The sequence below is a fragment of the Dicentrarchus labrax genome, unplaced genomic scaffold (assembly GCF_905237075.1).
Source record: "Dicentrarchus labrax unplaced genomic scaffold, dlabrax2021, whole genome shotgun sequence".
Classification (NCBI taxonomy): Eukaryota; Metazoa; Chordata; class Actinopteri; family Moronidae; genus Dicentrarchus; species Dicentrarchus labrax.
Window position 1 is genome coordinate 4,057,113 of NW_026136721.1, and position 12,752 is coordinate 4,069,864.

Here is a 12,752-nt window from a genome sequence, read left to right on the forward strand (position 1 = left end):
TACCTTGGCCCTCTGGCTCATCCTCCCCAGATGAAGTGAAAATGTCAAAGGAAACGTGCAAACTGCTGGAACTGGATACAGCCATGTGCTTCATTACAACATCAGTCCTCCTCCTCTGCCTATGCCCAAGACATCACACACCAATATGGAAGTCATCACAGTAATAGTATGTACTAGTATTACTAGTGTGGTATGAATGAACCATACCTACATCTGTTTTCACTGTGTCTGGATTAGTTTTTTGGCTTAAATTATAATAACATCACAGTGAATGAGCTAACATACTGTAAAAGGCCATGTATGAATCTAGTTTTAAAGATAATACAGATATTTATTACAGTTGGTTTGTTGCATTAATTTTAATTTCTGTCTTGAAGTCATGGTTCCCTACTACATTACAGCAACAGGGGGTCGCACACTACTTCTGATAAGATCTTTCTTTTTTTCTTTTTTGTATATATATATATATATATATATATATATACACTGAACAAAATTATAAACGCAACACTTTTGTTCTTGCCCCCATTCATCATGAGCTGAACTCAAAGATCTAAGACTTTCTATGTACACAAAAGGTCTATTTCTCTCAAATATTGTTCACAAATCTGTCAAAATCTGTGTTAGTGAGCACTTCTCCTTTGCTGAGATAATCCATCCACCTCAGAGATGTGGCATAGGCTGGCCACAATAAAAGGCCACTCGAAATAAATAAGTTGTCATTGTCATTTACAATGACGACCTAGGCAAGAGGCAGCAACAGGAGATGAGTCGATACAACAATAAAAAAATATACAGCTAGTGCAAAAAATATATATAATAGTATAGTTAAATCTGCACAATAAAAACAGTATGTACACAACAGTAATCAAGTATTGTGTTTAAAAGCAGGTGCAGTGATCACAAACTATTACCTGTTTGTAAAGTTAGTAAAGGAGGGTAACGAAATCAAGGTGTGTGGTTTTAGTTTCTTTTGTAACTCATTCCAGTCACTGGGAGTGGCAAACTGAAGTGAGTGATGGGCTGAGAAGCTCACTGTGGGGACAATGTTAATGCTGAAAGTCTGAATGTCATTTTATGTTTAAGATATTTTAATATTTTCATTTTATTGTTACATTTACAGATCCATTCTCCAATACAATCTATCTTACAGAGACTATTTTCCCCTTGTCAACCTCTCCATTGGGGTAACACATCTTGTTGAGGGTCTAGACTTGTCGACAGTATCAACAGCAGCTACAGGCAGTGGCTCCAAGTCTCGGTTTCCCCCCTCAGCGTGCACAGTCTACCCCCAGGCCAAATGACTCTATTCTCCCACTGCTTACATTCCCCTGACATGCACCAAGCCAGCTGGTCCTATACTTGTTTATTAAGGTTTCTCCTTAATGTGGCAGGTGCAGGCTGGAATATGGGATTCATATGGTGCAAATAATGCAAACTTGCAAAATACAGTAATTTGCTGTTACTGACATAGATTTAGGTCACGTGCATGGACACATAGTGCATTTAGTTTTTGTCCCTCAAACCTTTTTTTATTGACTTTTTTTTAAGAATGCGCACACTAGTTGTGGGTGTGTGTGACATGGGTGTGTTGTTTTTGTCATCGTCTAAGACTTGTTGTAGCTCAGCATTCAAATGGATTCGGTAGACGGAAAACCAGATGTCATGTGAATGAGAGCAGGATGGTTGTTTGGGTTTTGGGAGGCAGACACCCTCTCCACATTTAAGAGTAGGTTTGAGCTATTAATAAGAAATTACATAAAATAATATACACAAAATAATTTAATCTTATATAGTCATTAAATGTATTTTATTTGTTACGTGAGAAAACACAATTGTTTTTGTATGAGTGATTGTGATTGTGTGAGTACTAAGTACCTTAACATGTATCATGATAATTATAACATCTTGTCTGTTGTACTCAACTGGTTTGAGAAAGAAAGGTAATGTTTATTGAAAGTATCCTTCAGTTATGGATAGGTGAACATAGATGAAGAAGAAAGATGTTATACTTGATGAATGTTCTACAAAGCAACGAGTGTTGCTAGTTTATTTACTTTTTACCTATCAAGTACCTATTAACAACACTAACATTATCTCCTCTGTCTTAGGCCTAGGATATTGGCAGAGGTGAGCAATGAAGGATATGCCCCAAGAGGAAAAGGTTAAAGGAATAAAATGTACCTCTTAACCTCATTTATTTGTGTTGTTTTTGGCTGACACTTTGGTATAAAGGATATTGATGTGGTACTCTCATATAACAAGGGATTTGGCAACATCTATTACATCCTCCTTATAATGTAGGATGTTTTTATTTAAATGTAGTTAGATTAGCTAGATGAGAGGATCTGTATAGTAGCTACTGTCAGCAGCTGGTTAGCTTAGCTGGAGACGTGAAACAGAGAACGTGCTAAAGGAAAATCGCAGTTTATTAAAACTTTGTTTTATTGTCATAGCTCTTGGTTATATCAGTTATAACACTGTACTCACTAATTTATTGTATAGATCTGGGAATAAGAAAAAGCTAGAAAAATTAAGCCTAACAGATAAAGAAACACCAGTAGCCAGATCAGACAAGTTAGAAAGTTTGTTCAGAATATCCAGGCTCGAACCTGCCAGGAGGGGCTCTCAAATGACTAATACCCCACCTATTATTATTATTATTATTATTATTATAAAATATAATTTATAATAATATATAACATATCTTATCTTATTTGCCATGCCCATATTTCTAATTGCTTACCAGTCAAAACAAGGAAATAGACCTGATGAGCAGATCTCACTCCCAGACACAAACACACACAAACAGAAACAAGGTTGTTAGGAACCCCTGATCCAAACCACTTTATTTGGAAGTCAAACTAAAGGGGGTAAATACAGTAAATACAGTTTGTACATGTTGAAGCAGGCAGTGTTCAAAGAACATGGTGAGTGCAGTATCACCATAACCAAAAGAACCCATGGCTATATTACCCAAGTTGAATAAACCATAGTTTTCCTTTTCTTTATTTTATTGTCAACAGAAAGTTTCCATGATACCAATTCCAATATCCATATTCCAATTCAATCAGAGTTGAGCCTCTATGGGCTGTTAGCTTATATTATGCTAAAATTTCCCACGGTTGCCCACTCTATTGCTCCATATTTTGAGCCTGTTAAATGATTCAAGTTATGCAATAAATATATAATACTGAATAAATAGTTCATTTAAAGAAAAAAAAATCCTGTTTGAAGGCACTTTTTGCCTGTTAAATCAAATACAAAAGACTTGACCCTCTGTTATACCAGAGCGTTATGTCCACTCATAGACAGTTATACTGCACTCAGTCTGGTAAAGGAGCTACAAATCTGTTGCTGTTTGTTTGCCAAAAGTTATATGGCTATTTAATTTTCAAAAACTCATCAAAAGTAGATCATGGTTTTGGGTGGGTTTATTGATGTTTGCTTGCCATCACTATTTAACATTCTTTTTCAAACCTTATTTGAACCTTACAACACTGCCGATACTCACATACCATGAATGACATGTTTTCCAAATGATGCCTGTTTTTTGACCCAATACAGGCTGCCTGAGATCCTCCCAAACTTTTATAAATATAAACACTCAGATCTTTACTACCAAGTTAGACATGGTATTTCCATGTAAGAAAATTAATACAAATGCTACAGTGTTTTCTCTGAGTACAAAAATGAGCTCAAAATCATAGATAATGATCAGGCCCTAAGTTTGGGTTGAATATTAATACAATTGCTGGGAAAGCTGTATTGCATATATAATCTTTAGAACATGTATCAGGTTGATCTTTGATATGACAGACAACATGGCTATCCTGCAGGAGTAAAATACAAAATGAGAGAGAGAAGAGAAATGACTGGCTGGAGTCTTTGAAAGAGTCAGAGTCAGAGTCTTCTGAGCTTCTGCCCTGGGTCACCTCTCATTTGTGATAATGACGGATGTGCCAATGTAATGTGGGATCTCTCTTTGGCTGTCAGGGGACGAGCTGGAGCTGGGGCTGTTGCAGCTGTAAGAGACTGTCTCTTTACCATGGTAACTGTAGCCGTCGGTAAGATGGCTCAGTGCGGTAAAAGGGTGGGCTTTAATGGAATTGTGTTTGCTCAAAACTTCATGAAAGTTCAAAGACATGTGTTGAGCTTGGGCTGGAAGTCCCACCCCGACCCCCATACCTGTCAACATTCTCCTGTCCTCAGCAGACCTGGGCTGCACCTCCGTGGCAGCTTCACGCTGCTGGTGGCCATCAGAAGGCTGTGGATATTCTACAGCGGGGTGGCTGTAGGGAGCCTCCATCATACACAGCCTCCTCCTCTGCCCTAGGGCCATTTGCACAGGGAGAGGCTGGCCCATGCTGTGCAGCAGGTCACCCTGCTCACCTTTTCCTAGAACAAGGCCACTGAGCAAAGGGCAGGCCTGGGCCCGATCACCCTGAAGTCTCTCAGCACCTTTTGTATTACGCTGGACATCCTGGCTTAAAGGTTCACTGTCCTTGGTGGCATGAGCATGGGGATGTGGACACACCTCAGGCACGCTGTGTACAAGCGTGTAAGGTTCGTAGGGTTCTTCCTTCAGCCTGCCAGTAGAATGGTTTGTGCTGCTGGAACAGTGATGGGAGATCTTATCGGGGTACCTACGGTCAGCTGTCAGCATGGGGCCTGATGAGGAAAACAATATTCAGGAGCTGAAATTATACCAGAACTTCAGCGGAAAGAGAAAGGCAGTATGATTAGGGTATTTTAACTAAAATGTTAGTCCATCAGTGTGTTACAGGTCCAGTACGTAGGATTTAGTGGCATTTAGCAGTGTAGTTGCAGATTGCAACTCTCTCGCTTCAGAGTGCACCATATTCATTTTATTGATATTTTCTATTTGCACTCACATTTCCTACTTCGTACTACAACTGCAGCACAATAATTTCCCTCAGGATGAATAAAGTTCTTATCTGATGTCAGCTTATTATTTACTGAAGGACAATTCACAATTTTTGAGGGGTAACAGTTCACACTACTGAGATTAGATTAGTCGGTCAAGTTAGTTCTAGTAGGATCAAGATCTCTTTTGCACAAGAGACCTGACAATACATACAAACAAGATCACAGGATAATTCACCACACATGCAATTAAATGTTAAATAAACTAGAATGTCTACTGATAGCATACAAGATTGTATCATCAGCATAGTAGTGAATATGGTGTCCTCTGGTTTGAAAGCATAAAAAACAACACTCTGGACTGTTTATGTCACAAATCTCAATTCAATTCAATTCAATTTTATTTGCATAGCGCCAAATCATAACAGAAGTTATCTCAGGACACTTTTCAAAATAGAGCAGGTCTAGATAGTACTCCTTATAAAATTAATTACAGAGACCCAACAGGCCCCACCATGAGCAAGCACTTGGCGACGGCGGCAAGGAAAAACTTCCTTTTAAGAGGCAGAAACCTCGGATAGACCCCGGCTCTAGGTGAGGGGCCGTCTGCCTCGACCAGTTGAGGTGAGAGAGAGAGAGAGAGAGAGAGAGAGAGAGAGAGAGAGAGAGAGAGAGAATTTGTCCAGCAGGTTTAATGAGGTTTAATCATGGTAACTTTGTCAGATAAAGACTGTACCTGTGTATTTCTTGGGTACTGGGGGGCTGCTGATGTTCCATCCAACAGACCCTCTGCTTTGCAGGGAACCGATGATCTGTTGAGCCAGCTGAGAAGAGGGACCTGAGCTTGGCAGGTGAGTCTGAGCATCCAGATGCTGGTGTTTGTAGGGGTAGTGGAGGGTCAGATTGTAAGTGGGGCTGCAGGACGCCTGACCTGCTTCAGGGCTCAAGCTGGAGTTCTTCTCCCTGCAGGGGGTCACTGGGTACGGGGACCTCTCCTTCCATAGCCCCTTCTGTGGGGAGCAGCTCAAATGGTCTGGCTGGAAGAGGCGAGTGGCCTGCTGTTAGCCATAAATAAGCATAAAGAAGGTTACTGAAATGCAAGTATGTAGTTTTGCAATAGACACTCATAAAGGAATGTTATATTATATGTCTTTCACACTGGATCCCTATTTAGCTGAACATATAGTCTGGCTAATAAAGGACTGACATTCTGAGATAAATTTGGTTTCCTCAAATAAAAGTTGGATCTCAAATAATGGTGGTGGTCGCAATGAACAAATAAAGGCTATTCCCAAATACAGGCTGGGGAACAAAACAGGGTGGATAAACTCCCGGTGCATGTTATGTATGTCTATGCCAACTAAGCCTAAATAGCCTAATTCCATTCCATAAATGAAATTAATAAATTCAACAACAAAATTATGCTATTTTCAACACTTAGCATCTTACTCATCTCTTACTGTAGACACACAGTGAACCCACTCCCTTTGTAGCAGGGGCGTGTGTTTTTAACAGGGCTGTGGCTCAGAGGCAGAGCGGGTCGTCCACTAATTGGAAGGTTGTTGGTTCGATCCCCAGCTCCTCCCTCCACATGTCGAAGCATCCTTGAGCAAGATACTGAACCCCAAATTGCTCCCGATGCTGTGCATCACTGAGTGAATGTGTGTGAAAGGGTAAATGTGGCACGTAGTGTAAAAGCGCTTTGAGTGGTCGGAAGACTAGAAAGGTTTATTATATTTCACCAAAAATCCATCTTTGTCGATATTTTATTATTTTTTCTGTATAAACCTGTTTTTGTGTGTATTTATTTTGGGGAGCTTTTATTTTGTCAATTGTATTTTGGCAGTGTGACCGTTGACCTGTTAGTGATGTCACTTAGGTAAGACTCTGGTAAGACGACCTGAGCACTCTGGTTCAAAGTGACTTAAAACATGTTAAAAACGCTAAATAGAGGTTTTAACTCTACTTTATAACAGTTGCTGGCTTTGATTTTTATTTAAATGTGTACATAAAGTTTTATCATGTACAGCACTTTTTGTGTGAGATATTAGCTCACCTGCCTCAGCTTAATGAAGAGCACACAGACAGTTTCTCATGTGCCGACTCTTTTCTCCCTCTCATTTAAAGGTGTGCGTGTGGGAACCAAGTTGCTATACTAATCTTATGTGTGTTGTACACAGGTATGTGAGTACTCCCCTTGTTTTTTTGTGATGAAAATGTTATTTTTATACATGTAGTTTTTTATGTTTGTTCATGTTTACATTTTACATTTATTAATGAAACCTAAAAATTGCTGTTGGTATGTAGGGAAATGTTTTTGATTTTACATTGAAATTTTGACAATACGATCACATTGAAATTAATTTTGGTTTATTATTTTAATAAGAACACTGCACATGTTATTGAGTAACGGTACGCTATGCTGAGGAGAGGTGTGCGTGTGGGAACCAAGTTGCTGTACTTATTTTATGTGTATTGTACACAGAGAATAAATTCACTGTCCAACTGGCAAAGCAGCAGATGTCTGTCGTCCGTTTCTACACAAAGCCGAACACAACGGAGAGTCAAATTAAAGGAGTGTCAGGCCACGCTGGCTACAGGTCCATTTACCATTTACCAACTTATGCAGAGGTGGCATGAAGTATGAGTGTCAGCTTTCCCGTCATACCCAAAGAATGCAATTCCTATACTGTTCATGGACCCCAGTATGCAGAAATATTCAGAATCAGAATCAGAAATATTTTATTGATTTCATAATATATCATTATCAGATATCATTTTATCTCCAGGGGGAAATTTGTTAATATTCAGTATTCAATATGCACCTGAAAAAAAACAACAAACATTTATACGACATGCAAAAAACTGCATGGGATTAGCATGAAGTGGACATGTCTGCAAAGGGGATACTCGTGAGTACACAGAGAACCTATTTTTATTCAGATATCTTGAAGTGATCAAGGGATTCCTTTGAAAATAGCCATGTTTTTCCGTCTGCAAAAACTTTGGAGCGTTATTTAGCCACCTTCTTGACATGCTAACATGACACGTTGGTTTAATAACTGTGTGAAAACATTCACCTTCTGTTTACTCATCAGTAAGCCAACTGGAAGTCCCACCTCAGGATAGGGAGCGGCTCTGAGTTTGGTTTTCATCTTGACAGCTTTGTTTCTGAGTTGTTTGTGGTGGTCCTGAGAGGAAGTAAGGCTAAGACCAGGCTTAGTGGCTCGACTCTGGTCCTCAGATAATTGCAGCTCCTTGCACTCGATGTCACTGTATACAAACAGACAGGCATACACTGTGTATCTTTGCATTGGTTTAACTGGAGGTTTTACATTCAAAATGACAGGGGGAGGGGCAGACTCACGTGAGGACGTAGTTCACGCTGACAATACAGTGAGGTCTGGAGGAACGGCTGTTGTGGACGATGGTGGCATAGCTCTGCACCCACACCCAACCTCCATGCTTTGATAACATGCGGTAGTACTTAGTGGTGACCTGCCCCTTCACCAGTACTACAGGGAAGAAAAAGATTAGGGTCAAAGTGGAAAAATTGTTAAATATGACATCAGCCCCTTGGAATCACACAGGGCCCACTATTATGCATCAGTACAAAACATACATTACATACATTAAACATACATTAAAGGGGAACTTGGCAACTCTAGCCATTTCTTCGCTGGTTTTCACTTTTGTCGTCGCATGTTTTCTCAACGAGCTCCCCCTACAGCTCTGGGAGGTATATTTCAAAACACTGTCATAAAAAAGCTGGGCACCCTCCTCCCCCTTTCTACCACTGCTGATGTGCATTTGTTGCCGGGCAACTTTTTCGTGTGGAGCAATGTCTACCGAGGTGGGTAATACATTCATTGTCGCTTGTTCTTACAGCCTGCGTGGCTAACCAGTATTGAGGGGGGCGTGTGCGTTTATGTGAAATTGCCGTAAAGCAGTTCGTGTTTCTCGCTCGTTCTCGCCTCTCACGATACTTCCTAATTCCAACTTAACGGGACGGAAGTCCCAAAGTTGCAAGGTTGGTTTTCCGCCTGGGGACGCTAGGGGGAGCGGGGAAAGTCACCATTTTCACCAGAACAGGCCATTTAACCATCCAAATGATTTCTAAACAGGTTTATTAAGTTGAAATAGTAGCCAAGTTCCCCTTCAAACATACATTAAACTAAAATTAAAAACCCTAACCTTAAGTATAAAAAATATATAATATAAAAATATATATATATATATATATATATATATATATATATATATACATATATATATTAACAGTAGCTACAGTAAACAGTGCAAATGGAGTGGAGTGCAAATGGAAGTAAAACAGTGCAAATGGAGGTAGAAATTGTCCATTGTCTATTATCTATTGTCCTCCCTGCCTTTACTGAGAGCTGTTGTACAGTCTGATGGCCAGCGGGACGAAAGAGTTTTTGAGTCTGTTGGTGGAACTGGACTGGGACAGCAGTCTGCCACTGAACTTATACTCAGCAGCATACGCACAAAAGCTTTGGGCTGCCGAAAGGAGGAGGTTTTCAGGCTCAGAGTGGGGGGACCAAGCTGAGAGAGGCACTAGAATGGGCACTAGAACCAGATGCAGGAAATGAAACTGGGTTCAGCTGCCTCCCAATGGACACGGCTGGACTGGAACCAAACACAGATTGGTCTGGCGCTCTTTGCTTACGGGCGAGAACACAGCGTCAGCGTCAGGACTATATCCTCTCCTGATAACCGCTAATCCCAGTGAACACACTGGACTTTGAGCGTGATTTACAGTGGCTCCAACCAGGATGACACCGGGGACGACAAAGACACAGGAGAGGCATCAAGCAGTAGAGAAGTGAGAGGGATTTCGGGCATCAGAGAGGCACTTTTTTCCTTTGTTTTCACATCTTACTATGAAGTTTTATTTTGACCAAACCGGAGTTGGTGATTGTTGTTTTAAACAAAAATTCGTACATGTTGCATCTTTAAACCTGCAATAACAAATTTATTTATCCACTTGAGGGCAGCGATGAGTAGAAAGCAACACATACACCACTTGCTTGGTGCAGAGAATAAAAACCCCTTTAAAAAAAACCCTTCCAGGGCAAAAAGTTAACTCCGGGAGTTGACAGAACATTAACATATAATCCTTTTAAGTGAACTTGGCAGTTGCTTACTTACACATCAAGTAGTTACAGAGCAGCATTATCATTTATAAATCATGTTTCTGGTCAGCTGGCTGGTACAATATTCAATCTACGGCTTAGAAACATATCTGGCTCTTTAGCAGCTAGATGCTCCATTATACACCAGCTAGCCTCCAACTGTGTCTGTCCACAGTTTGGTGCTGGGCAGGGGGTGTACAGTGGGTTTTTACAGCTTTTTATCTGGTAATAGCTGCCTGCTGCAGCAGAAAACAATACAATGAGAGTGGTGAGAGTGAACCAAAACAGTAAAGTTGCAGCCAGATAGATAAACAATAAGCTGAAACTCTCTCTGTATATTTTTTCCTCCATCAACCATTTCTGCCAGTTCAATAACATTTCCAGTCATTCCCTTTGTCAGTGCCCGATCTGCACCTCTTGGCATATCAGTACTGCGCATGTGCAGCTTCAGTAAAGATAAGAAGGAAACATGATGGCTCACTTATTACTTATTAAACTGTGTGTAATTCAGGATATTAATAAGTTTTAACCATAGACTGTACAATTAAGTTTCTGAAGAGCCGTTGTGCAGCTCAGTGTGGTCAGCTCTGGCCATTGCCATCATGGCACTCCCAGCTAATCAAAAAATGGGCAAAGACGTTCCAAATTCCCTCCCCCATACAGTTGTGCTATGCTGTAACAAGTTTACAAAGTTGGACATTTAAATATGGGGCCTTATTGACATTGACTCATTGCTGGAGCCAGCCTCAAGTGGATGTTAGAGGAACTGCAGTTTTTGTTATTATTATTATTATTATTATTTATTTTATTTGAACAGGGACAGTGCACAATAAAACATTAACCCTGTATGTAACAAGGAGAGATACATTGCACTGTTATTTCAGTGTTGGCTTCATTTGCAGCCACAGAAGTTACAGCTTGGTTTTAATGTCTTCTTGATGCATTCTGATGAGGTATCATATCTATCAGCATGTGTGAGACATACCACCATATGTTCATAGCAAACGTTAGCAAAAGTGTTGCCAAAGTTTTGCTAAGTTAGTTACTGCTAGCTTAATACAGTAAGTAAGGAATTTTTAAATGAAAAAACTAAATATAATAATACATGTTATGATGCATGTTAATGATAATTAAAATAGCTACTATGATCTCTGTTGAACATTGCACATGTGTAGTACTGATCTGGCTGGAGGTACTGACACCCTTTCCACTCAGTAGCTGCCCTTAGTTCTTGTTCAATTCATGTTGAAGCACCTTGCAAATTTACTTTGTCCTTGTTGCAATCAGTCTTGTTCACAGCCCCCATGCCCTAACCTCAAATATATCAAATAAAGACATTTGTCAGCCTGAATAATTGTAATTGACTTGGCCCATTGTCAGATTCCTCTAGAAGCTGAAAGACAGCATATTTGTGTGTTGGCTGACTCCAAAATACACTGGGGAGAAATACACAAGGAAAGCACATTCTGTGTGAATCATACCATCACCAGCACACACATGGTAATCATACACCAGTGTGTTATGGCTGTTTCTATATGTATGGGTTTCACTCACTAATCCTTTGAAAACTGGATCTGTTGCTGATTTGTCACTACTTTGTCTACTTACCCTCCCACCCAGTTGGTCTGACTAAGGATTTCAAGACTCACATAAATGATGAGCATAGCGTAGATGGAAAACATCACAGGCGTGGACGTGGTGGTAGAGAGTCTTCTCTATCAGGTCCTGAGGCTCATAGCCTGTCAGCTCTGCCACCCTGGCGCCAGCACACAGGAGAGAGGGTACAGGCTAACAGTCAGGGGTTGATTTGTGCTTAAGTGCATCATAATGTTCGGTTAAAACTGCAGTAGGTAATTTTTATACAAATACATTTTTGTCATATGTCTACATATTTCTATATTGTAATTACAAATCATTTTTCTGTTAATTATTTTTGATGGTTTCTATGATTTTATACTTCATGCAGGCATCATCAAGATATCATAATATCATGGCTTTCATTTATCCATTCTCCTGCTCAGTGAAGTGTCTCTCCTACCTTGTGTCCAAGAAAATTAGTTTAAAGTCCAGGCTGGCCCGGAACATGAACATGTTGCTGTGGAGTTTTATCTCAGTGATACCACTGGGGGGCAGGGAGTGACCGACTGCCACCAGACCCACAGTCTGATAACAGGATTCATACAGCGGCATGTCCATCATGTACTGACGCACTTTCAGGTAGCCGCTGCAGTGGATGACCTGGGGAACAATGGTATGAAACCAATGTCATTACACGTTTCACACATTCACTTGAGGGTTTACAACAAACAAGATTGGGATTTAAAACTGCATGCTGGATTTCTGTAAAAAAAAAAAATTACTTTTTGTTATATTTGCTCCTGATGAGAGTACATTCATTCCCAGGTCATCAAATACACACGCTTTGTGTGCCGGTAGTTGATTATTGAGTCTCCTGGGAATGAGACTCAACAACATCCTACATCTTTCTTGGCTCTGATTGGGTTGTTTTTGTTCAGGTACAGTGGATTCTTGCAAATGCCATTAGGAGCACTCTAAGAAACCTAATTTTTTCACAGATCATCTGTCGCATATACTATGTCAGGATAAAATGAAAGTTTCAGAAAATATGACGAAAAAGTTACCTGGTGCAGCTTTAAACTACGGTTGCTTAGCCACAACTTTGCAACTGCTACTATATTACCAGCCAACATT

At 40.2% G+C, this 12,752-nt stretch overlaps 2 protein-coding genes across 2 annotated transcripts in view; one reads left to right on the top strand and one right to left on the bottom strand.

The window, feature by feature from the left end:
- Window positions 1-7,403, top strand: part of hlcs (holocarboxylase synthetase (biotin-(proprionyl-CoA-carboxylase (ATP-hydrolysing)) ligase)) — a 65,346-nt gene extending 57,943 nt beyond the window's left edge. The window contains exon 12 of the mRNA XM_051386386.1: window positions 1-7,403. The gene's annotated coding sequence lies outside the window, so the exon portion shown is untranslated.
- Window positions 3,932-12,752, bottom strand: part of sim2 (SIM bHLH transcription factor 2) — a 24,129-nt gene continuing 15,308 nt past the window's right edge. Inside the window, exons 6-11 of the mRNA XM_051386405.1 lie at window positions 12,079-12,278; window positions 11,690-11,796; window positions 8,255-8,402; window positions 7,968-8,160; window positions 5,624-5,945; window positions 3,932-4,671 (exon numbers count right to left, since the gene is read on the bottom strand). Coding sequence (XP_051242365.1) covers window positions 3,932-4,671; window positions 5,624-5,945; window positions 7,968-8,160; window positions 8,255-8,402; window positions 11,690-11,796; window positions 12,079-12,278 — 1,710 coding nt within the window. The remainder of the gene's footprint in view (window positions 4,672-5,623; window positions 5,946-7,967; window positions 8,161-8,254; window positions 8,403-11,689; window positions 11,797-12,078; window positions 12,279-12,752) is intronic.